The sequence below is a fragment of the Fukomys damarensis genome, unplaced genomic scaffold, assembly GCF_012274545.1.
Source record: "Fukomys damarensis isolate Sample0158 unplaced genomic scaffold, DMR_v1.0_HiC HiC_scaffold_37, whole genome shotgun sequence".
In the NCBI taxonomy this organism is placed as follows: Eukaryota; Metazoa; Chordata; class Mammalia; order Rodentia; family Bathyergidae; genus Fukomys; species Fukomys damarensis.
Window position 1 is genome coordinate 68991362 of NW_022900949.1, and position 27127 is coordinate 69018488.

The 27127-nt window shown below is 38.1% G+C and overlaps 2 protein-coding genes across 3 annotated transcripts in view; one reads left to right on the plus strand and one right to left on the minus strand.

Annotated features, from left to right (window-relative positions):
- Positions 1-12239, plus strand: part of Cp (ceruloplasmin) — a 44065-nt gene extending 31826 nt beyond the window's left edge. Inside the window, exons 14-19 of one of the 2 annotated variants that reach the window (XM_010625290.3) lie at positions 824-952; positions 3407-3513; positions 5040-5256; positions 5617-5756; positions 6806-6968; positions 11721-12239. In XM_010625290.3, coding sequence (XP_010623592.1) covers positions 824-952; positions 3407-3513; positions 5040-5256; positions 5617-5756; positions 6806-6968; positions 11721-11737 — 773 coding nt within the window. In that variant the 3' untranslated portion in view covers positions 11738-12239. Of the gene's footprint in view, positions 1-823; positions 953-3406; positions 3514-5039; positions 5257-5616; positions 5757-6805; positions 8267-11720 lie in introns of those variants that run through there. The other variant, XM_010625289.3, reaches the window with a different exon arrangement.
- A 512-nt stretch (positions 12240-12751) lies between these two features.
- Hps3 (HPS3 biogenesis of lysosomal organelles complex 2 subunit 1) overlaps positions 12752-27127 on the minus strand; it is a 34237-nt gene continuing 19861 nt past the window's right edge. The window contains exons 9-16 of the mRNA XM_010625346.1: positions 26853-27033; positions 25842-26075; positions 24365-24550; positions 23542-23730; positions 22474-22581; positions 18652-18858; positions 16536-16626; positions 12752-13372 (exon numbers count right to left, since the gene is read on the minus strand). Of these exons, the coding sequence (XP_010623648.1) occupies positions 13245-13372; positions 16536-16626; positions 18652-18858; positions 22474-22581; positions 23542-23730; positions 24365-24550; positions 25842-26075; positions 26853-27033 (1324 nt within the window). The 3' untranslated portion in view covers positions 12752-13244. The remainder of the gene's footprint in view (positions 13373-16535; positions 16627-18651; positions 18859-22473; positions 22582-23541; positions 23731-24364; positions 24551-25841; positions 26076-26852; positions 27034-27127) is intronic.

A 27127-nucleotide genomic window follows, 5' to 3' on the forward strand; every position in this document is an offset into this window, starting at 1 on the left:
TATATATATATGAAAAAGTGTTACTGCACAGAAGGCAAAAGGAAAGCTGCCTTTTTTTTTTCAAGAGCCACTTTAAGAATATCTCATTTGTCTTGGAAACTTTCTTGAAAGTCCTCAAGTTCAGGAGACAGACCCTCCCCCAACCCCTTGCTTTTAACTATCAGATTCCCCAGGGATTTGGTTATCTTCAGCCCCTAGAGTAAGACACCTAAGAGAAAGGGACGTTGTTACAGGGTAACAGAAGCTAAGATTTACTAGAGGGCAGAACTAGCAGGCAGAGGTAGCCCTATACTTTCAAATCTGGTACTTGGAGCCGGGCATGGTGGCGCATGCCTGTAATCCCAGCACTCGGGAGGCTGAGGCAGGAGGATCGCTGTGAGTTCGAGACCAGCCTGGGCTACATAGTGAGTTCCAGGTCAGTCTCAACTACATAGTGAGACCCTCTCTCAACCCCCCCGCAAAATCTGGTACTCAAGAAGGTCTAGAATTCTGAATGCTGGGAATGTGAGTCCTGCAAAATGACTTCTGTTCAGGGACCAGCTCGCCCTGACTAGACCATTACCCTGCAGGAGACTATCAGGCCAAAACCTCCCCCAGAACCCTGGATAATAGATTATAGTCTCATATTTACAGGGAGCTGTCTCCTGGGTTTTTATCCCAGATCCTTTGGGACCATCAGTTCAACACTGCAACAGTGCAAAGCCACAGGGAAGAAAACACTTCAGCCTTCCTGCTGAGAAAGTTACCCGATCTTTGCCTTTATTAGGAAGAAGTTTCAACCTGATGGGTAAATAAACTGCTCTTTCTTTTCCACTGTTCTCAGGTCCACAACTTCATGCAGATGTTGGAGACAAAATTAAAATTGTCTTTAAAAACATGGCAACAAGGCCCTACTCCATACATGCCCATGGGGTGAAAACGGAGGATTCTACAGTTACTCCAACACTACCAGGTACTCATGGTGGGGAAGCATCTTACACTTTGTGGTCATTCCACAAATGGCTAGTCTCACAGAAGTATTCATTCCAAACAAGTGTAACTAGAGGAAGTGAAGAGAGAGGTGGTAGGATAGGGAATACAGGGACTAGTCTGTGTATTCCTGTGTATAGCACATCCTTATTGCATGCAACAGCCAGTGCTATGGTGCACAGCTGTAGTTCTGGAACTCTGGGAGTCTGGAGCAAGCTTGAATACAGCTGGGAAACAGTGAATTAATAAAATCCTGTCTCTAAATTTTAAAAAAAGGAGTGAGGGAGTAGCTCAATGCAAAGGCCCTGGGTTCAAAAATGAGAGAAAGAATGAAGGAGGAAAGAGATGGGACGGAGGGAGGGACAGAGGGAAAGACAGAGACAGTGTATCGGAGAGCTCTGAGGGGGGAAAAAAAGGAAGGTACTGGACACCCACAAATACCGCGGGGTGAATCAGGGAGAGGCTCCTCCATGTTCAAGCAGAACGCATCTCAGAAAGCATCTACTGCATGCACAGGGCTGTTAGCCTCTGTCCCAGACCCGTCCAGAGAGCGAGGTCTGCCACTTAATAGTTAAAAGTCCCTATATGTTGTCCAGTGTCTGGCATGTCCTAGGTGCTCAGGAAACTTTTACTTAACATAGAGTGGAAACTGTGTGGATTGTATGTGTGTTTCTTCATTTTATTTTATTTATTTTTTTTTTGGTACCGGGGATCGAATTCAGGACCTTGCACTTGCAAGGCAGGAGGCAGAACCAGAGCTAAATCCCCAGCCTATATGTGTTTTTCTTTAATCAGAATAGTATTCTTCTTAGTTGTAAAGTTGGCTTCTAGAAAAAGACCATTTTTCAATGACTTAGCAGTTCTCAAATATGCCAACTGAGAAAAAAATAACTTTATTATAAATTTAGGGGAACAGAAATAAAAATCCCTGCTCTGTGGCTCCCATGCTCTTCTAAGGGAAGATGCTGAGTAGTAAAACAATGCTATGGAAAAGATTTACACGGGAGAAAAGCAAGGGTAGTATAGGCAGGGCAGTTAGGGGGGCTTCTTGGAGGAAGGTGGTGACGCTTTTGAAGACACCCAACTGATGAGAGGAAATGAAGTTCTGGTATCTATGGGAGGAAATTCTAAGCCCTCGAGACAAGGCTTGATGTGTCTGAGAAACACCAAGAGGGCCAGAGCGAACAAGGAAGTGTTTTAACAGATGGGAAGCAAGGAAAGCAGGGGCTGGGTGCAGCAGCAAGGACCCGATACTTGAGATTTTATTTTAATCCCCTTTGTGAGGGTTTGAGCTGAAGGGTGATGACCTGAGGAACACTTTTTAAGGGACAGTTCTGGATAAGGTGTAGATAAGTAACTGTTGGGCGGGGGGAGTAGTGTCACTGAACTACGGCAATAATCTGAGTAAAACAAATTACCTAAATTGTCAAGCTTTGGAACAGGATAAAACGAGCTCACATGGCAAGAAGTCGTATTTCAGGTCTGTTTTAAAGGTGACAAAAAGGATCTGCTGACACACTGGCCACTAGGGAGTGTTGGGGACAGAGAAACCGAGGATGAGTCCAGGGTTCAGGGCACTGACCACTGCTGGAAGAGCAGGGTGCGGACGGGGAGGAAAAGGAAATGAAGGTTCACAGCTTACAATATTAAGTAAAGACAGAGACGGAGAGATAACATGTCCAGGTAGTAAATCAACCAAAATGTCACATATTTTGATTGAAGCGTAAAGACTTGGGAACAGCTAAGAACGAGGGCTTGAGGAAAAAGGTGTCTATACCCCTTGAGGACATCCTTCATGTTTTGCTTGATTCCCCAGTCAAGATTTGTCAGACTGTTGAGTCAAAGCCTGACAGTGTTATCTCCATATGTAATATGAAAAGCCCTACATAAAGAGTGGCCAGTGAGTGTAGGAAGAATTGGTTGAGCGACATGGCAGAAAGTCAAGGCTGCACAAGACGCTTGAAGGTGACTGGAACGGAGCTGAGACTGCAGCAGAGCCAGGAGCACATGGGAATAAGGCGGGGTCTCGGCAAGGTAGAGGTTGGGCCAACCAGCCATCTTCAAAGTGTCAAGGACCAGGATGAAATTGTGTGCAGAAGGTCACAGAGCAGCATATTGTGTGACAGACTGGGATAGAGAGCAGGTAGACAAAATTGTGTTTGCAAAGTTTCTTCACATTATTTTGGATGGCTGGCCACCTCATGGCTTTGTGACATGGCAGGTGCGGCATGACCAGTTAATTCATAGTTGACACACACCAAAAAATAAGTAAATAAAAAAATAAAAATGTCTTGATTTATTTTAAAACTAAATTCCTGAAGTTTGAATACTATTATTAAAATAAAAAAAGCACTCTGACATTTCCAGTTCCTGGGTCTTTGGTTGTCAAGATCAAATATAAACCAAATATAACCAGATATATTAACACTCAATTTAGGTGAAACTCGAACTTACATATGGCAAATCCCAGAAAGGTCTGGCGCCGGACCAGAGGATATGGCTTGTATCCCATGGGCTTACTATTCAACTGTGGACCGAGTTAAGGTAAACTTTAAATCATTTGTGTTTTGTGACAATTACCAAAATAGACACACAATTGAAGGAAGACGAGGTTAGAGTTTTCCTGTGCTGCAACTCTGTTAAAACTCCCGGAAAGTAAGCTCCTTTGCAAATTCTTTCATTTTTTTCAGCTTGCCTATTTTTGAAGAAAGTTATAACTAACTTATGGGTACTGATTGTATAGACTTTGAGCAATTAAGTATCAATATTTGAGCAATTAAGTATCAATATTTGATTTCCCTTTTGATATGAAAATATGTTGAACTGAAAGAACTGAGGCACGTAAATTGAGAGTTCATTACATAGCAAGCAAGCTGAGGCCAGCAATCAGAGCTGAAGGTATTGTTTGATGAAATGGTTCAAAGCCAAAAATAACACACAATAACTACAAATCAGAAATTATACTCAGACTGTCCTGTAGAATTAAATCTCTGGTCTAAATCTCCCTTCTGAGTGCTCATCCTGTTCATATACATGGTGGGCATCTGCCCCAGGAGTTGTCACAGAGACTTAACAACTGTAAAATAGATGGTGGGATCTTCTTCTTCCTCTTTCTGTGCTTCCTGTTGTAATAAACAGCATCACAAGAAACAAAACTCATCTGTTCAAGCAGGAAGTCCGAATTACCCAGCACCTCCTTCCCCTTGACTTTCTCAAGCAATTACCTTTCCTATAGCTCAGTCTGTTCCTTCTCTCCATCCACACAGTTGATTCTTGAAATTTGCCTCAACTACTGCCCTTTCAGCTTCAAGTCTCTTCCCTCTCCAAGTCTTTACTTCACCAGAATGACTGTACTAAAATGCAAATTTTGTCATTTTCTGTCCAATTTTTCAATGACTACCCATGACATATAAGGTGAAATCTGAAATTCCTGATGAGATACATCTCAAAAACACTCAAAGACCTAATCTGTCATCAATGACATGCAGCCAAGCCACACTCCTCATAGATGTTGTCAGCTGTGGTCTTCCTCCTCTGTGTCCGTCAGCATTTTAACTCCACTGTAGGCAAGTTTCCTGTTTTGTTTGCTTTTTGAGACAGGGTCTCACCATGCAGTTCAGGCTGGCCAAGAACTCACGGTGCCTCTGCTTCTATTTCTTCTGTCCTCTATAAAACTAAGCTCCTAGAGGGCAGTAGCCTTGTTGCATGCTCGATGGAACTCTAGCAACTGGCAAAGGGCTCAGCACAGCTTCACAAGTACATGAGTTTATGGGATAAACAAAGCAGTGCTCTTTATCTGGGGTTCTTTTAAATCGTTGCTCATTAGCTAAGCTCATTTTTGGCACCTGCACATATTTTCATTTACACATCACACACCTGCCCTATTCACCACCGGTTCCAATTTAACTTCTTCAAGTGAGAAGTTGCTAAATTGGAAATTGGCATCATCAGCCAAGTCTACTACTGAACCAGCCCCTCCCAAATTCCCGAGATCAGGGGTGATATGATCCCAGTTCTCTGAAATCTTTCTTTACATTGTAAGGATGACTGATGTTTTCACTTGTTTTCAGGACCTCTACAGTGGATTGATTGGCTCACTGATCGTCTGTCGAAAACCTTACATCAAGGTATTCAATCCGCAAAGGAAAGTGGAACTTTCCCTTCTGTTTCTAGTATTCGATGAGAATGAATCTTGGTACTTAGAAGACAACATTGAAACATACTCTGAGCATCCTGAGAAAGTAAACAAAGAAAATGAAGAATTCATAGAGAGCAATAAAATGCATGGTATGACCTATGATTCTAAAACCATTTTTCTTCTTTCAAGTAAAATTTTATTGGAGACTATTCGTTCACGTTAAACTACTTTTTCCTCACTTTGCGAGGTAGAGCCCTGTTCAAAAGGGAACTAAGTTTAAAATCACTTACCAATTTCTCTCCCAATTCCAAATCTCCTTCCTTTTTAAGATTCAAGGCTTCTGATGCAAAGTGACTAGAATGACCTGCAATCTTTATTTCCTCCATTTTTAGTGAAACAAGGTGTATTATTTCAAAAAGACTCCTTATGTGAACTTCATTGTATTTGTGTGAAAGTTATTGGTTTAAAATATCCTGAAAGGTGATATGAGGTCATGTTGTTTTTTCCAGCTATCAATGGAAGAATGTTTGGAAACTTACAAGGCCTCACAATGCATGTGGGGGATGAGGTCACCTGGTATCTCTTAGGCATGGGCAATGAAGTAGATCTGCATTCTGTGCATTTTCATGGCCACAGCTTCCAATATAAGGTAAGAGCTTTCATGGCAGTCATGCTTGCTGTATTTAGATGTATTATAACACGCAGAAAACATTTCCTCAGATATGTTTATAAAAAATTAAAAGTTGCAAAGATTAGATCAATTTGTTTCTTGTTATACCTTGGGTTCTTTGGATTCACAGTCCTTACTAGGTTTTCATGGAGTTCTGTTCCCACATTCTAAGTAAGACATCAGAGTGGAACTGCTAATGGGGAGAGGAGTGTCCATGTAATGATGAACCAGAGAGCAGAGATCACAACAAGACTTCAGCAGAACCTTTACCTGTCTGGGCTGGGTTGGGTGTCCTAAGTGCCCCAAGGAAAGCAGAATCATCAGTTAGGTGTCAAAAAACTGAAGTCCCTAGATCTCAATCCTACTTCTATTCCTGATTTTGTGCTGATTTGCACAGGAACCAACGGCTTTTTTGGAAATGATTTTTTACCGTTAAGTTAATGTAGAAAATGAAGCTACCAAATAAGCATACTTCAGAAAGTTCATTTTATAATGTGCATTTTGTTTTATATAAGTATATTATGTTCTTAGTGGAGTTTCAATTTGATTCCTGGAAATACATCCTACTATTGTCTCCAGATGAGAATCTGCCTGAACTGCCCCTCTTACTGGTTTCTCTCCATGGCCTCTTTTGCTGTCCCTGTATTTGCAGGCAAGATAGTCTAGGATCTGCACTGAGGTCAGGGCTGAAGTGGGGTCACAGCTTACTTCGTCTATGTGTGCAGCTCAAGTGCTCTGACAAAGATGCAAACCAGAGTCAAAGTACCGAAGGCCACAAGTGGTCCAGACTCCTGAATTCACTCTCATCTCATCTTCTGTCCTTTATAACCACTGGATGACGGTCCGTAGTAATGAAACCTTACAGCCCCGGACCACATACCTGTTTGTATTAAACAGAAATGTGCAGATTCATTTTTTTAAAACCCAGATTTATCAATTTTTCTAATATCCCTGAGCTAGACAAAGAAAGAGTTATATGGGTGAACTTTTATAAATATTATATAATACTTTTCATTTTTCTAATTAAGCACAGGGGCATTTATAGCTCTGATGTCTTTGATGTTTTTCCCGGAACATACCAAACCCTTGAAATGTTTCCCAAGACACCTGGAATCTGGTTACTCCACTGCCATGTGACTGACCACATTCATGCTGGGATGGAGACCACCTACACTGTTCTGCCAAATGAAGGTGAATATACACTCAGCGATTCTACGAGTCATGTATTATGAACATAACTCAGATGCTATTTTGCCTAAGTACTCCCCCCACATACGAAGCATTTGTGAATCTGCTGTCATGCTTTCTTCCCTCTACCTCCATTAGGGAGTTTTACTGCTAACTAGAGAAGGATACTGCTCACTTCCTGAGAACTGGTACTTAGAAAAGAGCCAGCAGTCTTTAAGCTAATACAGGCACCTCTTGATGTGGCTTACTTGTAACTAAAGTTGATATGAAAGAGTAGTCACATTAGTTACCAAGAAAAAACACACAATTTCCAAGGCACGTTTAGAATTTAACTTCTTTCTTAACAGAAAATGTCAGTATTTTTCTAGGTAGCAGCTCATCTGTTAAGAGAAGCCAAGGTTAATCCCAAATAACTGTATGTTAACAGGCAGAGCAGCATCTTTCTATGGCTTCAGGGAAGGGAAGACATTATTACTGTTTGTGACAGATACGGGAAAAATGAATTTGAATTCCCTGGTCCCCAACTCGTGCGACAACGCCCCACATGACTACATGCACGTGCACACACACATGCACTAAAAATATAGGAAAATGCAAAGCCTTTTTGTGGATCATGTATAAAGAATGAAATTCTTGCCTCGCAGATGTAGGTTTTGGTTTTTCCTGTGTTTCTAAGTTCAGAAAATGTTGCAACTAGAAATGGCCAATCCAACAGAAAAGTTATGTAAAGAAAACAACTGTTTCTTCATCAAAATAAGGATAAAAGAAAATACATAAGTGGGAGAAAATATATAAATGAATATATTTCAAGATTTTAAAAAATCACTAAAAGATTCATTCTTAGTGCAAATGAAGTTTAATTTCTGTTCCTAGACCTTACAACAAATCTTCTATAATGAAAACTACCTCCACCAAAGCCCTTTATATTCCAAAGAGCGGTTATTAATAATCAAGACTTGAAAAGGCAAATAAGCCACTAAGTTTAACACGTTGCCACCAGCCTGAACCACCAGTGGCGTATGCATCAGTCTCCCACTGGGTGGCTTGTAAGCCTCCTGGTGCCACCTGTCTCACACCACCTGACCGGAGAGTCACATATGGACCACTCGGGCTGCAAAGCTGCCTGCTGGCAGCAAGACTTACGAGTCACGGCCCCACTGCGAACATGTTAATGCCAACAACTTGACTAATGTGAAGAGTCACAGGGCTGAGAATGAAAACTATAAATAGTCTTTAAAGGACACTGGCTTGCAGGGAAGCCACACAAAAGGATGCTTTCTCAGAGAACCCGGAGGCATTTGGGGAATTCACACATGCCAACACCTGGCACGGAGACGATGCCACAGGTGAATCTATTGTTTTAAAGCTGTCCAGAAAAACTACAGCACAAAAAGCAAATGTGAAGGGAAACATACATTAGGAAAAATTACCTATACTCTTAGCACTTTGGGAAACTGAGGCAGAAGGACTGTAAATAAAGCCCAGTCAGGGCAGCTTAACAAGACCCTGTCTCAAAAGTTTAAAATAGTGTGGAGGATGTAGCTCAGTGAGAAGGCCCTTGGTTCAACTGTCAACACAAACAAACAAACAAACAAACAAACAAATAAATAAATAACAGAGAAAGAAAGTTTAAGAGAAATAGACTTTTACAAAAGGAAAGTTATTGTTTGGATTTGTAAGTCACAGTAATGGAGAAAAGATAGCTGGAGCTATATGCAGAGAAATGGGGAGCCAACTGAATCAGTCTGAATTATCTTTAGTAAAAGGTGGATAACGCTGAGAAAACCTACATTAATTCTGAATCTCAGAAAAATGTCTGCCTACCATGACAGACAAGAGAGCACATGAGGGGAAAATCTCCTAATATTAGGTGTCAGGCTACAACTGCCTCCACAAACAAAATAAAAACAAACAAACAAAACAGAAAAGAAAGGTAGATAGCTTCTCCTATTAAATTTCATGTTTCATTTCCCTCACCAAAAGAAGCATTTGAAACTGACTTTGGCAAATATAAAAGTACATTTCTAAACTGTGACTTTTCTATGACACTTAGATAACCTTTTAGATATCACTTACAGAAAGAAACACCTGCTTGGTTTTAAATTTATTTTTTACTTTTTATTGTTTTTGTACCAGGGATCAACTCAGAACTTTACACTTGCAAGGCAAGCAAGGTTCCACTGAGCTAAATCCCAGGCCTGGTTTTAAATTTCTTACATGTGGAGACTACACATTTATACTTCTAGTTAAGTACGCAAATCTGACACAATACTCTTTTTGGTGAATACCTAATAGCATTAATTCAATGAAGGTGAATTTTTTAAACTTTCTTTGCGCCTAATTTCATACTTACAGAAAAGCTGCAGGAGCGAAACAAAGATTTTCTGAAGGCCCCTCATTCAGATTGCCCACACATCAACTTTCACACAGCCACGGCTGCTTTCTCCTTCTCTCCTCTACCTCCCTTTCCCGCTCTCCCCGATACATACACAGATGTGTCTGTGTGTGCAACTATATATACCCAGGTTTCCTAAAAACAAGAATAAGATTCTAGCACATAACCACAATATAATTATTATCAAAATCAAGAAACTGAAAATGATTAAAAACTAAAAAAAAACCAAAAAAACAAAAATCCAAAAAAACCCCACTAAATATTTTTCAGATTTCACTAATCATCCTAAAAGAAATAAAGGAAATTGTAGATCTCGCCTTATTGTTGGCACAGCCCTTAATCTTCCTCACTCTGGAATGGTTCCTTCAGTCTACGTGGGTTTGTGTTGCTGCACTGGGGATTGAGCTCTATCTCCAGCTCTTTTATTTTGTGACAGGGTCTTGCTAAGTTGCCCTGGCAGGGTTTGAACTTCGCATCCTCCTGCCTCAGGCTCCCAGAGGGCTGGGATGACAGGGGCTCTCTGGCAGTTCCTCGATCTCTCGTCTTTCACGGACATGATGAATGCAGGGCAGTCACTTTCTGGAAGGCCCTTCAGTTTGAGTTCTTCTAAAGTTTCCTCAGATTATCCTCAGAATTCATATTCTGGGCAAGACTATCACAGAAGTGATGCATTTTTCTCATTACTCCATGTCAGGAGGCACAAGACAGTGATTTTTTTCCAGTACTCATCAAGTTTGAGCTTTGGTGACAGTGGTATATAACAGGTTTATCCACTACAAATCTACTATTTTCTCCTTTATAATTAATAGGAATCTTGTGGGAAGGAAATAATAAATAATAAAGAAACACCAGAATGAGATTTTAAACATATGAAAAGTAGAAAAATATAAATGAATTAGGAATGATTAAACACCAATGATAATAATGAACTTGTTCCTATAAACTGACAGATATTAGAAGATACCATTTTAATATTATATTTCATAAATGTACTAGTTAACAGCACTGAAAAATAAAACTACTTTATGAAATATCATATTACAGTAACATTTCTCTTCCTAAACATGCTTTCATTTGTCCCCAGGTAAATTCCTATTATCGTCAGTATTATTATTCTTAAAAACTAATACTTGTACAACTGTATAGGGTATATTATAGTAAGATAATGTGACGCATTTGTACCATGTGCAATGAGGAAAGCAGGATAACAAGTGCTTCCATCTCTTCAAACATTGTTTTTATGTGTTGGGAATTTTTGTCTCTTTCTGTTAGTATGAATTTTGTGAGGGCGGATGTGATAACCACTACACTACGGAAACCACTGCCTAACTATTAATTGTGTCATGGCTCATTTTAAACTATATTTGGCCTATTAACTTATAGAAAACTCAAATTCCTCCCTTTTAACTGTGCTTTGATGGACCTTATCTAACTTATTTCTGCCTTTGGTTCCCGCTGCCCTTCCAAACCTCCAGTGAATACTGTTGAACTTTGTTCTTCTGTGAGATCAACTCTTTAGTATTATCATTGGTGTCTAATACTTAAGTTATATTACATGCATTTAACCAAAATAATGAAGTAATTATGCTAACACTTTGATAAACTGGCTTTAATCTTGACATGCCACATTATAACATGATTATCAGAAAGCCATTGAGCACCTTCTGAGAAATGAATGATTTAAGAATTTCCTCAGGAGGAAACAGCCCATTTGCCCATCAGTTGGAGACTGGATAAAGAACATGTGGTTTTGCTATAAAATGGAATACTACTCAGCCACGAAGAATGAGAAATTAGATTCATTCATAGGAAAATGGATGCATATTGAGGATATACTCCTAAGTGAAATAAATAACTCACACGTGTAAATACCGAATAGTTTCTCTGGTGTGAATAAACTACAATAGTACATAAGATCCTAATGATACTAACTGACAATGTGAAATAGGAAGAAAGGGAATAAAGGTGTAGGGAAAGTGGGAAGGGTAAGAGAAAGCTAATAAGGGAAAAGAAAAAAATATGAGAAAATGAAAAAAGGGAAATGAAGTGTTTGTAAAGAGGGAGGGGAGGAGAGGGTGAAGGGAGGGCAGGGACAAGGGGGAAAAATGAGAACCGAGACCTGTCATGTAAAGGTACAAGATCCCAATAATGAATGTAACTGTAGAGTATACCTAAAATGTATCAATAAACTCAATGACGGGGGAAAACAAAAAAAAAAGAATTTCCTCAGGGGAAAAAAAAGAATGATTAAACAAAATAACACTTAAATCAGAATACATTTTATGCACAATTTACTAATCTTTTAAACCATATAAAATACACTACTTTAAATAATGATCTTAAAATTTCTTTTTCTATAGAAACCAAGTCTGGATGAAAGAAATTGGTGATAAGTGGGAAAAAAAGATAAAACAATGGTTCATAACCATTTTGAATGGAACATTTACTATATGGAATGGCTATAAACATTAAAAACAAAAGACTTTAAAGAGCTCTGTGTATTTGTGGGCATATGCACTTTTTTGCAGATGGAAAGGTAACAGACTATACATGAAAAACAACTGCATAATAAGTAACAAAACTGATTAATAGAGGCCACTCATGCTACCATTATTAGGACACTAAGAAACTGCATTAAAAAAAACCCTATGACCAGATATTGTCCTGATGGTCTTCAAAGGGTCATTATTAAGGTTCATTACAATGTCTCCAATCATCACCTCTCATCAATCCTCCTAACATACTATTCACATACTAATGCACCAGTGGGCAGGGTGGTGAAATAAAAACAGTAACACAAAAATATGCCAATCTGAGTTTTGGTGAACCCTTGAAACCATGGTCAAAAAGACCTCGTCTAGAACTAGATGAAACACGAAGATGAGAAACAATGCTTTCATATTACATTTGGTAAAAAAAATTAAGATAATAAAATAAGAAATTGCCACCAGAAGAAAGACTTCAAAATACTGTTGGGTCAGACACCAAGCAATTAGAAGTTTTGGTCAACCTGAACTGGATTCAGTAGACATATTACTGACCTGAACCTGGACTCAAAAAAGATTGTTTAACAAGAAGCTGAAAGAGAAGACAGTTTAATTATGATGATATAGTTCTTTATTTTCATATATACTCCAGCTGACATAAAAGCAAAAAATGGAAACAAGGCTTTGGCTGAAAAAAACATGTACTCAACAAATCATGCTAATAGCCAAGACAGAAAGTCAACTTTGTAAACATCTACTTCACTGGACTCAGAGAGAAACAGAACATGAGTTTTTTGGGTTTTGGTTTTGTTTTTTTTGGTACCAGGGATCGAACTCGTGACCCTGCCCTTTTTGAGGCAGGCAGCTGGCATCACTGAGCTAAATCCCTGGCCCCACAGGATGAGTTTTTTTTTAAAAGTAACAAGAAAATGTTTCAATTTTTTACTATAGCAAAACATTTCCATCTTTCTCAAACAGAATCGTTTAAAAAGAAAAGTAACCTAGTAGAGAAATCTGAAAACAATCAAGAAGATAAATGGATAGTCACTCATAGAGCAACATTTTAAACACACGGGCAGAAATTCCCTCAAAGTGTTCCCAGGATGAAAATTATTGCTATGTCTCCAACAACAGAATCAATGTTGTTCCTTGGAATAAAAGTTGAATCCACCTTCAAAATCATATGATTTCTTTCAGGAATTTTTCCATTTGAAGCTTTTTTACATTCTGTACAATTAAGTAGACTCATGCTATAATTAAGAAATCAACAGTTCCCACTACATGGTAAGATAAACATCTTGAAATCACCTGTAAAAAATCATTGGCTTGTATTTTTATCTGGCACCAAGTTTTTAAAAATTCAGTTTCATATACTGTGGTGTTTTTCAAATTATACCTTCATGTCAATGATTTCTTTTGACTACAATAAAGAAGATAAGGCAAGAAAAATGCTGCAGTGCCATCTTCTGGGAGAACATTCAAGAAATCCCTGAATTCTAGGTCCACAGCAACAACTGATAATGTTTCTGTTAACAGAAAGAAAACACGAATTAGAATTGAAAATCAGTCTGTCATCAATTTTCATTTTACTCACCCAATTAAAAACTAATTCAGACAATAAAGTGTTAGAACTAAGAAGAAAATAGCCTCTTCAACCCACAGATGATTTTATGATTTCATACTGTCTTAATGTATCCTTTCTAAAATCCTATAAAATTTATTTTATTATACTGGAGTTACTATTTCATTGCTAGATTACTACATTATTTTTCAAAAGACTTCTATTCTCTGAAGAAAAACAGAATCATTTGAATACTGTTTTAATGTTAGTACTATACTGTAGCTAACATAAAAAGATTATTTGCTAGCACAGGAAAAACCATTAGCTGTTAGATAACATTTTCAAAAACTAGCACCTTTTTATTATGAAATTTTCATATTATTAAGCACAAATCTATTTTCACGACCTTTTCTTCTAAATTGCAAACATGCTCTAATAAACAAACATTTTCAATGTTTCTAACATTCTTGTAAAGATAATTATGTGGTTTTGTGATACTATTACTCCTTAACAGATATGTGCTCTCCCAAGAGAAGAAGGGTGACACCTAAGAACCACACTCCCCATAAACATGCATTTAGTCTCACAACTCTATCCTCGCTTCAGGGCCTTACCCCATGAGATCCTTGGATGCCCTGCACTTACTCTATCTGCAGAGTTAGTACAATACAAATTTCACCCTAAGTCATTTCCAAGATCCAGAAATCCAAATTACTCTTTACACCAAGGAATGACGGGCCTTGTTGCTGAAAAGTTAGTGAATGCAGCAGCAGTGATTATTGGAAAGATCCCTAGCTCTGGCGTAAGACAGACTTGGGAAGGGATCCAGACACTACAACCTACTAGGTGAGTGACTTTAAGATAATCATTTTCAGTCCCAAGTCCTATTGTGTCATGTATAATGTGTTAGTTCATCTGCTAGCTTCCAGATTCCTGTGAAAATTAAAATACAAAGTACATCTGACATGTAAGAGGACTTTTAAAAAATTAGCTTACAAAACGTGTGTAAAAAACATGAATTACTGATGATTTCTTCTGAAGTGAGTTCACTTACCTAAATGTAGACCCTTAGATAGTATTTTAAATACACAAGTTTTACTTTGGGGGTAGTGTTCAGCGCTTAGAGAGCCAAAAGATATCTCACCACTGCTTAGTTCTCTTTTCCCAACAAGGAAGGCTACTGCAGATTATACCTCCTAGAAAAAGGTCAAAACCTTTTATCTGTAGAGTACTTCAAAAGTTGATATAGTACTTTTGTGCGTAACTTCTAATTTAATTTCTCCAAAAATCATTTAAGATTCTGATTAATCTAATCTAAGCTCCATTCTAAAGAGATTATAGTAATCTCTTATAGGTAATGTGCCTGATTTACAGTTGGGAAAATTAAGGCTAAGAAAAGATTAAAGTAATTTTTAGCCTAATCACTTAGCAACTATCCAAATCTAAAAGCTAACCAGGAATGACCTACAATATAAATATGCAAGTTTAAAATTGCCTAGCATATCTAAAATTATTTATCAATTGGTAAAAATAGCTATGTCCAGCTGATGGGATTTAAATGATTTTCTAAATCTTATTTTTGGAATTTACCATACTACAATTAAAAAAAAAACAGTTCATTATTACAAAAGCAGTAACAAACACTTCCTTTAAATAAGTAAGCCATCCACTAACCCTTTTCACATTAGTGCAGTGGTTCTCAGCTAAAACAGTTTTGTCCACTAGGGAACATTTGCCAGTGTCTGAAAACATTTCTGTCTGTCATAACTTGGCAGTGCTACTGGATCAAACAGGTAGAAATCAAAGATGCCATTTAACATCGTAAAACAGGAAACTTCCCCATACCTGAACAATTTTCCAACTGCCAAACTGCAAAGGTTGGAAAATGTCGCATTAGAGGCATAAGAAATCCAAGTTCCTAAACATATTCTATGTTCCTAACCACCATTTACCACCCTACCTTCTTTTTTTGCCCAGTATTTTACTTGAGAGTGAGTCCTGAACATCTCATTAGATCAAGCATATTAAAAAACTGGCTTGTTACAGGTTTTTTGGTAAGAGGCAGACCTAGAGTTCAGTTCCAATTTTCCAGACTCATCCTGGGCTCTTCTCAATGTATGACAGCTACTAACAGGAAGATGTCTGAGAAATGGAACTCAAATTCTTCATTGCCATTGGCTCTGCCTAATATTTAAAAACCTATTCTCTCAGCTGGAAAATACAATTCCACCCAACACTGCCAATTTCTAATATTTTATGTGTGCTGCAATGAATGTAACCATGCTCTCTGTAGTCAGGCCAACAATTAACTAGCAATATTAACATATAATAATAATAATAATACAGAAAATGAAAATGATATATCTATCAAGATTAGTCAATGACTATGACTTATGAAAATTCAAATAACTACCTATGCTGGGCTGGGGACTCAGTGGCACTGTGCCTGCCTGAAAAGTACAAGGTCCTGAGTTCGATCCCCAGTACCAAAAACAAATACAAATAAAAATAAATTAAAAAGTGTCTGTCTCAAATAACTACCTATACTGTAAAAAAAAAACAACCTTACAATTTAGAGACTTTCAACTTTTTAAATTCTTAAAGAACTTATCATTCTTTAATATCTACAATTATGCTTAATACCCACAATTTTTTGTTGTTGTTGTTCTGTACGGGGGATTGAACTCAGGACCTCGCACTTGCAAGGCAGGCTTGGTGGCACTGAGCTAAATCCCTGGCCATAATCTTAATAAATTCCCACTTGAAGTAATCAAACTTGGGACCTTGTACTTGCAAGGCAGACAGTGGAATCACTGGGTTAAATCCCCAGCCCAAGATACAATTATCTTAATGGTTATACACATTTAAAATATTAAAACTGTGAGTTTCTACTCTTGTGATAACTTAAGTGTTTTTAAAAATGACCTTCAAAAGAGTGTCAGCTCTGTGACCAGAAAAGATAAAGGAATTCTCACATTTGGGGAGGGGGAAATGCTGGAAATAAGCTCTCCAGATGATTCTCTAAACCTTCTTTGTCCTACTTGAGAATCACATTAAAAAATTAGAGAAAGCAAGGCTTTAGCAAGTTTAAAATTTAAATTTATAACCAAGCAAAAAAATAATTTTACCTTTTAATGACGACAGGTAAAACTTATACTTCTCTCCACCACACTTTATTCTCTGACAAAGTTCAGGCAGAAGTTTTTTCCACCATAGAGTCTGTCTTAGAAAAAAATAAACAAATTTTAGTTTGATGCATTTTACACTCAGCTCTCCAATGAGAAGACCATGCAGGAAAGCAAAGAACAAAAATGCATCATTTGGTTAAAGCACTCAACTTCATTAAACAGAAGCAATATTAGCATCCAGTCTTCTGCTTAAACCGAAGCAAAAGTCAAGTTTGTAACTTGGAATACACATATGTACGTGGCTATTTTTAAAAAGAAATATGCACGTCCTGCTATCATATCTTAGCTGGCAAGCAGGAAAGAAGAAAAAATGCTTCAGTTTAAAACGTGCTAATTTCTAAACTAAACACATGATATAGAAAATACTGTATGTTACATTCCCCAAGTCTTTAAGTTACTACCTTTGTGACAGCGAAGGTGGACTAGCAACTTGATTGGTCTGAGGCCCTCCCAGAGGATCAGTAAAGTGCACTTCTGAGTATGTCCAGGAGGGTCATAGTGGTGTGACCCCGAGATCCAGATGTAGTCCCTCACCCTTTACTTTCTGACACTGTTCTCTTGCTCTGCTCCCCAGCCACAAGAAACTAAGCAGCTTTGCTCTCCCATTCCTCTCTTCTACCACGATGTTACTGCCATGGGGCCAGCCAACTAGGGACTAAATCCCTGGAAATCACAAGCCAAATTAAACCTCTCCTTTCTTAAATTGCGGTTGCTGGGCCTTGTGTCCCAGCTATGGGAAAGCCAACTCTGTGAAAAACTGACACTAGCGAAGTGGGCTTGTTACTCTAACCATAGATGACCATGTTGTTCAGAAGCCTTTAGAACTGGTTTACAGAGCAGTCTGAAGTGGGCTGAAGAAATCCGAAAATGCCATAAGCACAGCCTGATGGGCAATTCTAGTCAGAGCTTAGAAGAACAGTCTGGAAAGGCCAGGAGTTTTCAGTATCAACCAAGGATTTTATGATCAATTGAACTAGCAGCCATGTATGCTACACTCTGGCAGAAAAACTTGTCTATAGTTCACCCATGTCTTTTGAGTGTGGGAGACTGAAGGTAAAGGTGGTGGATTAATTGCTTGAAGAGGAAATTTCAGGACCCCACTTGCAGTCAGCTGTGACATGGGTACTGGTGGCTGCTTTTAGTCAGACATATAGAGAGAATAAGAGGTAAAAAGCAGATCAGAAAAAATTGAAAATCTTAGATTCTGGTCCAAAAGGAAGCATGTATAAGAAAAGTTGGGGCTAAAGATGGTGTAGTTGAAACTAAGTGGGGACAACCCACTTTCGGGGCACACACTTTCTGGGCCCCCTTCTGTCTCTCTTAGACAGAAGCTATCTTTCTCTCAATAAATTCTTCCTACTTTTAAAAAATAATGAAATAAAATGAAACTAAGCACTTTGGGGACAGATGCCTTGAGGACATCTCGGAAACTTTAGGCTCAGGATACAAAAGTGTCAATTTTTCATTTGAGAAGAGTCTCTATGACCTCTGCTCAAAAGAAGCTTCCCAAGGGAAATGGTTCCCCAGAATTCATTGCACTGTGCTCAGATATCCTGGCTCTGAGAGGCTGTTCCTGCCGTGGTCTAAGGAATCTGGTTACTGCTCCTGTTCATAGCAGACCTTGGCATAATCATCACAAGATGCTGGTTTCACTGGTATACAGAATGCAGAGTTGTGGAGTCAGGGAGATGCCCACCCAGATTACAGAGAAAGGGCTGGGAGGCCAAGCCAGGAGTCTGACTGGACAATGCATGAAGCTCTGAAAGTAAAACTGAAGGCACAGTGGAAACTCCAGGAAATCAGAGATGCAGTAATGGGAAAGCTAACATAATCCCCAAACAAAAATTTTTAAAGGTGGTAACATGTCATCACCATGCATTTTAACAGCATCAACAGTACTCAAAACATACAGCATTAAGCTTATATATTCACTGGATCCACACAGTTTTGTAAAGTTGCACTGGCATAAATCGTCCCCATTTTAAACATGAAGTATCAAGAGTGTCAAATCTGACAGTCACTGAACAAGCTTAAAAACATACTTGAAAAAGCATACCCGGTTCTCTTCTTTCAGCTCATGATTAGCGTATGGAATGACTGCCTCTGGACATCTCTCCATCAGCGTGTCTATGCACTGTTCATACTCTTTCAGACGGGTGCGACACAGAATATGGACACTGAGGCCAGCAACAGTGTCTTCTGAGAGTGGCTCCAAGAAGGGAATAATGGAAGCTACGTCAAATGAAGGACCACATATAAGAGACTGCGAACAGAAAAGTGATAGGTCAGGGAATGAGGCGTCTGAAAATTAAAACACGCACATAGCATATATTAAAAAAGGATACTAACCCCCACTTGCAAAAACAAAAACAACGAACACTGCAATTTTAGAACACGTTCATATGGTCTGTTTGTTTTTAGCAAATCTAAGAGGACTGAAGAATTAATTAATCTTTAATCCACACCTAATTTAAAGACATAAACATCTGTTTAATTGAAACAATCATTTAAAAATATTTCATTTGCTTTGGATGGACTGCAAATTAAAACTAATGGGAATTCTTTAAAATCCTATCCTAAGAAATAATAAATATGTGGTAGTCAAAGATTTATCTCCAATGTTCATCATAAAAATATTGAAAAATCAAAAATAGTTTAAATGTTCAAGTATTTAAAAGTTAAATGAGTTAAATTATAGTACATTCATATGGTGGGATGTAACAGTCATCAAAATTATTATTTCAACAGCTAGAAGAAAAAGTGTAATAAAATAATGAGCAAAACATTGAAATACAAAATTATATTCAGCATATGATCACTTTAATAAAATCCATATAGATTCACATAAAGAAATATGTCTGGAAGAGGACTACATTTGAAACAGATTAGCTCACTGGACAGAAGGACAAAGCTCGTTTTTTTGTTTTCTTTTCATACTTTTGCATTTTCCAAATTTATATACATATGAAGCATGTACTACATAAACAACCAAAAAAATTTAACATTTAAAAAAACTAACGTTGTTTTTACCAATACTCTTTACCTCATTTACTGAATGACAAGAAGCAGCTATTATTTCACTATTTAGAACTTCACTAGTATTTTACTTTTAAGCAACTTTAATATTATTTTACTTTAATTTGTATATAGTAGTTTATACAAAAATAATCATTTTCCCTTGTAAGACAGAGAGTCATGTCTTGGTTTCTTCTCCCTGTATCTTTTTTGCTACAGCATGTTCTCAGACTTACAGGAGGACAAGGAACATGAACTATCTGTTCCCAGTCAGCGTGATTATTTTATTCCAAATGTCTATCAAGGAATAGCCAATAGAATAAGGTGGGTATCTGTTCTTTGAGCAAGTTTAACAAATTACTCATCCGCATATTTCCTGACAATAAGATAGCAAAAATGAAATACAGTGATACTCATTCACAGGATCTCCCAACAAGAAAGAAAACAGATTGTTTCTATAGCTAGCCTTGATATACTGGAAAAATAGGTGAGGCAGGAAGAAAGAACACACTTTAAAAAAGGAAACTAGTCAATACTTGGTATAAAAATGGATTACTTAAGAGCATTTAGTTATTTTTATACATAAATTAAAAGTTCAATAATGAATACTATAGCTGAGAAACACTAAATAGCACATATTTCACTAGCTCAAGAGTGGTCCAAGGGTTACTGTTATTATTTGATTTTTTTTTGGTTTTTTTGTTTTGGTTTTTTTGGTACCGGGGACTGAACTCGGGTCCTTGCACTTGCAAGGCAGGCCACCGAACCACTGAGCTAAATCTCTGGCCCCGTTATTATTTGAAATACTATTAAGGTAGTCTGTTTCTTAGAGTATTCCATTTTCTTTCAGTATTGGATATGGACTTCTCTCTAAACCCAACACATGCAATATTTATTCCCTTCTCCAACCAAGACCCCTTACCCGCAGTCCTAAGTCTGCAGGGCTGGAAGGCACAGATCCATCTTCCCTGACTGGACAACACATCTGTATTTTAAGGAAAGATGGCTGGCAAGGACATGGGGGTAGAGAGGATGAGAGCCACAATAATTTTGGCAAAGAGCAGGATATTTACTGTATCCTTCCAAATAGCAGCTTTTGGATATATAAATGACTTATAGATCTTACTTGTAGCACAAATAGTTTTAACATGATTGAGAAAAATACACAAATTCATATGAAATCTGTGGGGAGGGGAGGAGAGGACAGTCACACAATTTTGGAAAAGCTCTCTAGGTGATTCAGAATTTTCCCATTTCTCTAGGTAAAAATCTCGTCTTTGCTACTTATTTTCTTCTTAATGATTAAGACTAACAAATAATACAGAAAAAGTTATAATTAGAAAAATAATTTTTAAAAGTTTACTTTGACATTTCGGTACTGGGGTCCAAGATCCCTGTGATCCTCCTGCCTCACTCTCCCAGAGTGCTGAGATTACAGATGTGTGCCATCATACCCAGCAACATTTCTAGGCTTTGGTAGCAAAGATTCTCAGGAAGAATGTACCCTTTTAAAATATTTTGAAATGGATTTTAAAAGATCACTAAATTATACTTTTTCAAGCAATGATTATAAATATGCTTTAAAACTTCACAGAGGAAATTTAAAATGGCACTTATTACAAATTTAAGTATATCATTACTATGCAATACTCTGGGAGAAGAGGCAGATCCCAAGGCTGTCCATGAAATTTCCAGTCAATACTTAAGCGTTATTTGTATAATGAACAGATCTAAGGCTAAGCCTTTAGAAGCCTCTGTATCATAAGGATACTAGATAACAAGAATCTTCATTGGCGATTCGTCAAAGACAAATGTAAATAACGCCACCTCTAAGGAAAACACAGTCCCTGTCTGGAAGCTGAGTTTAAGCAACAAGGCCTCTTAAACTTTATACCTCAACACTCACCCCCAATTTGGCATTTGGTTCCAGAAGCAATAACGTTGCTAAAGTTTAAGTCAGGGATTACAAACTCAGAAGCCTAAATGGAGAATTAAAATGCATAAAGGCAGTTGAGTATAAGAAAAATAGACAGGAGCCACTCAGCCTCTGGGCTGGATGACAGCAAACAGAGCGCTTCGCAGACAAGATTGGCATGAGCCCTGCCCATGAGGGGCCACTGGTTGGCACCAGCACTCAGGTCTCAGAAGCAATAAAGGTCTCAGGTTACCAGCTCTGCTGCAAATTTTGAGGGCCTTGAAAACTACAATTCTTGATATGAAATTCTAATTTTTCCATGTCGTCAGCTACATTGGGCAGACCAAACAAAACAGATGTGGAAATGATATTCAGTCACAGGGCCACTGAACTACATTAAATAAAATCACAATTAAGCCAAAAATAATCCATCAAGTCAAATGTAGGCATTCTCATTTTCAGCGGAAACACTGTTATGGTCAGAACAGGATGATTTAAATCCTATAATTGTGCTTCACTATTTTTAAAAAAACCTTTTTTAGAAAAAGCCAGATAAGCTGGCTACTTCAACCCGTCTTCTTATAGAACATATGTGGCTGGCCTGGTTTAAAGTTCTACATTATGTTAACACACACATACACACACATCAGTAAAAACACCACTATATACTTGCCACACTTCAATTTCACAAAGTATTTTGAAACACATCCTGAAAATGATGACAAGTCACGTCACCTGCTTGCCCATTACCCTCAATGAGACCTCTCACTGAGGTAACCTCTCAGCTCACACACACCCCACCAGCAGCTCAAGGCAGAGGCTGCCATTTCCACCAAAGCTCTTGAGTATGCCTAACAACAGACTTTTCCTCCAAAAATGATACATTCTAGATTAACAGAGCACTTGCTTTTTTGCTGATCTTAAATTTTAAAATGGCATTTTATTTACCTGTAATTTTGAAAGGTCTTCTGTATAACTTTTATTGGCTAAGGAATCGGATGACATTAAAACATGTACCCAGGGATAGATTAAGCCATAGTGACTACAGGCATTTATCTAAAACATAAAAGGAAACTATCATAAACAAAATATAGTAACAGTAACAAAACTTCTCACTCATTCACAAAATGTAAGCAATCATTAATCCTCTGCCACATCACAGAATGAGGTATACACTGTCCTAGTGATAGGAAGTCTTTCAGATGTATTATTACCCTTGAGGTTCACCTTGTTTCTGCCCCTCAAAATCTGCACTAAGTATCTGCTTATATTTTAAAATATAAACATTCCAATGAAGTACTTTCTAACAAAAAGAGCTACATTGCTTATAGGCTAATTACACTCAAAAAGAGTTAAAAGTAATACTGGAAATAGCTTTTAATTATACTACTTCATTTGGGAGGCAAAATGCCTTCCATCAGTCGATCAGTTCAAGACAGTTCCCATGGAGCAACCCTTATTTAAGAAGCTGGCAAGCTTTTCAGTTAACTCATATTAGGTGTGGTAGCATCCATGCGCGGCAAAGGGCTGAACGAGCAAAAGGGAGCAAGAAGAGTAGAAACGGTGGCTATGTAATGCTACAGAACTGCTGTTTGAGGAGCAGCTGACAGGAAATGGATGCCCTCTGAGGCAGCCTCCCTGCCAACTGGCTTCCTGAAGTTCTTCTCCTTTCTAAAAGGGTGGAAGCAGTCTCTTCTCTCATGCTCTACTTATCGGTTCTCTGCTGAGGACGTACTGACTTGGTGGTGTCCTTTCCACCTGTAGTAGTCCTTGACTACTGAAGTATTATTATTTAAGTAATATGGGAGAAATACGAGGCATTCTTCAGAACTTAAAATTACTTAAATATAGGCAATTTTGGTAATAGACGAGTATTAGGTGTATTTTTAACTCCAGTCTAAGTTAAGATATTGGGTAACAGAAAACTAGGTTCAATTCCAACTCATTAACAGTAAGACAGATAATTATAATTTACAATGTATGAGTTTAATTTAAAATATCATTCTATTATCTTACCAGATCCTCTGATGTTCTCAAGGGTATAGTATCAGGAAGCTGTCTCTTAGATACTCTCCAAATGTACTGTGATATGAGCTTGCAACAGAGCTCCTGAAGAACCGTATCTGGGAGACAGGCCACCAGCTGCGCTTCCCAAAAGTCTACCAAGAGCTGAGGAATCGTATCTTCATCTTTACCACAGAGCACCTTGAAAACAGAAAGACAGCCCTCATGTCCCAAATAAATAAAGCAATAGTCAAATTAGAGCTAGACTGAATACCACAACATCATGTGGGTCATGAAAGTAACGCTTTAGTGCCATGGCAAAAACAAACTTAAACATTTTTAACAAGAAATAGTTGTTGGTTTGCACAGGTGCACAAATGAAGTTTCTCCTGCTCCTGAAGAACCGTATCTGGGAGACAGGCCACCAGCTGCGCTTCCCAAAAGTCTACCAAGAGCTGAGGAATCGTATCTTCATCTTTACCACAGAGCACCTTGAAAACAGAAAGACAGCCCTCGTGTCCCAAATAAATAAAGCAATGGTCAAATTAGAGCTAGACTGAATACCACAGCATCACGTGGGTCATGAAAGTAACGCTTTAGTGCCATGGCAAAAACAAACTTAAAACATTTTTAACAAGAAATAGTTGTTGGTTTGCACAGGTGCACAAATGAAGTTTCTCTAGAAATATTCTGTATTTGGGCTTTTATGTTACAAAGTCAGTTTTTCAATAAACAAATGAAAATGTCACTTATTCTTCTCCCTGCGTTTCCACTGATTTGCATGATTCTGCATAGCTCAAGCTATGCAGAAAAATTAATTTTTAATGTGCCAAACCTTAAAGAAAGAATCTGCCTCTTCAACTCCAATTTTGTTGTTCTTCTGTAAACCCAGAACTGCAGCCACAAGCAATCCACGCTGAGTCTCCTTCAATTGAACTGCAAGCTCTGTTGGAACAATCTGTCCCTTCCTCTGTTGAATCAGTAGCCGAGGTTCCATAATGAAGCCACATACCAACTTCATCTTCAGATAAAAAAGAAATTTAGAAAAGAAGTTTACACTGCATTCAGATTATCCTCTTTGCAGGTATATCCTTATACATTTGGGATTCAGGATAAGGCTACAAATAATTTAGTTAAATCACATTTTTAAATAAAGACTAGTTCATAAACCCCAAGCAGTACATCATTAACTGCCTGACAGAAGTTGCTAATATTAAAGTAAACATCAAGATGTTCAATTTTTGTAGAGAGCCTTATATTTAGTTCAACTTAAGGAACTTACAGAAAGAAATTCTTTTTTTCTAGAACCCTACTCTTCAAAACACAAGATGCCCTAATGTTGACATGTTCTCTTCATTATAATACAGTATGTCATTTGCAAAATAATAAAGCACTTCAGCCCTTACTTTATAGCCACAGTTTCACTGTGGGCATTTGACCACATTTAGGCAACAAAATTGTCAATACAGGATGCAGATTCTGAAAGCAAGCTATTTGGCTCCCTTATGGCTCTCCCATCTGCCAATTGTGTGATCATGGACAAGTTAAACTCTGTGTCTTTCCTGCCTCATCTGCATAATAGTCACAAATATATCTACCTCATAGCATTATTGTAAGAATTAAAGAAGATACCATATGCAAGGGGCCTAGAATAGCCCCAGAATACAAAAAAAAGCTCAAATAACATCACTTCCAATTTTCTTTCCTTAGAGATTAACATCTTTGGCTCATGTCCCTAAAGGATTTCTTTTCCAAGGGAAATAATCATTTTTCCTTTGATACACAGTTCAAATATCCAATCTCCTGTAAAGCCACCTGTGATTATCAACTAGATGCCTAAGAAGGCTTACAGGCAACATTCTCTTTGCTATACCTGAGTCTATATCACTGCGCTCTCCTCAGTGAACATACCATATTTCTCATGCCAGATCAGACTGTGGCTCTGGGCAGAGCTTGTATATTCTTCAGCACCAACCAGCGTGCTGAATGCGCTTCACACTAAGTTGAAGGATCTATGACTGTTCATGGCTGTCACTTATCAGTCTTGCTTCTTTTTCATGTCTCACATCCAAAGTCCCACTTGGATCGCTTCCCTTCTAATACTGTCAGTTCCCCATTACAACTGAGAAAGCACGAGCTATAAAAAAGCCAAACTTCACCGGGGATTCAGCTCAGTGGTCTGGCCACTGCTTTGCAAGTGCAAGGACCTGAGTTCAATCCCCGGTACAAAAAAAAAAAAAAAAAAGCCAAAACTCCTCTGGATTTCAGCCTCCTGTATCCTCCTGCTACTGACACCAGGCAGAGCACCATACCTGTGAATGACTTTTCATTTCACTTCCGTACATGTCAACATCTCCCATCTTTAGAGCCAGTGCTGCTTTCATCAGTGTCACTAAGACAGAGAAGAGTCCACAGGCGTCCAGCTTCCTTAGACAGCTCAAGGCAGTTAAGGGATTCACATTCTTCATAGCAGGACTACAGAGAATATGGGGCAATTGTTTCGGCTCAGCTATGTGAAACATCTGAACCACTTTTGCTGCTAATTCCTTTGATGAGCAAGAACAAAGAATGAAAGGTATGTCAGCCAAAAGATCAAAATTAAATATACACGGACACACTTAAAGATATTAGAAATGTTAAAATTAAAGATAAAACTATAGTACCACATTTTGATTAGAACTGAGTTGATTTGGATACATGGGAAATCTGAGATGACCCGACATGATCTCTTTGCTAAATGATACTGAAGAAAAAGCAGTGGAAATATGCACCCGGTTGTGACCAACATTTCTAATTTGAACAGGAAATCAGCAGAAGAAAGTATTTCATTAAATTGCACTTTTAAAAAACAACTTAGATCAAAATATACCCAGTGAAGTAATCTGAGAAAACTTTTGGTATCACAATTTCCAGCTATATTTAAAATGCACGAGGCACTCAAAATACTCCCTAATAATGTTTTGAAGTCACTAGGCCAAGATTTTCTAAGTGAAGCTTTGGACACCTGGAGAACAGGGCCACCGGAGGTGGGGGAAGGACTGCAAATGAGAAGGAAGGAAAGGCCCACATTCCAGAAACCATGCTACCACCACTGAGCAAGTTCTCTGATCACTGCATCTCCCTGTCTACACAGTGCGGGATGTGACAAGAGGACCCATACGGTCTGTAATCATTACTGAAGGAAAGAGCATGTTGGTTTTTTGAGAAAAAGAATAACAAAGACGAAAATAGTTGAAACTGACTTCCAAATATGATACAGAATAAATTAATAAAATGAGGAGTTAAAAATACTAGTTATAACTAAGTAAAAAAACAATATTCACTTCACTTAATTCTTCATCCAGGTTTTCATAAAGTGAGTGATTAATACAAAAGATCAATCCCCTCTCATATTTCTGCGGTTCACACTCTGCTGCCCCATCCACGCGGGTCAAAACTTCAGCCAGAGACAAACCAGACATCTTATAGTATGGCAAGGCGAGGTGGGAATGCTGGGTGTCAAGCCTAAACGGAAGGAAACAAAATCCTTCAGGTTTGTGAATTTTAAACCTTTATATTTCATATAACCAATAATAAAATAGATCATGCTTTCCAAAGA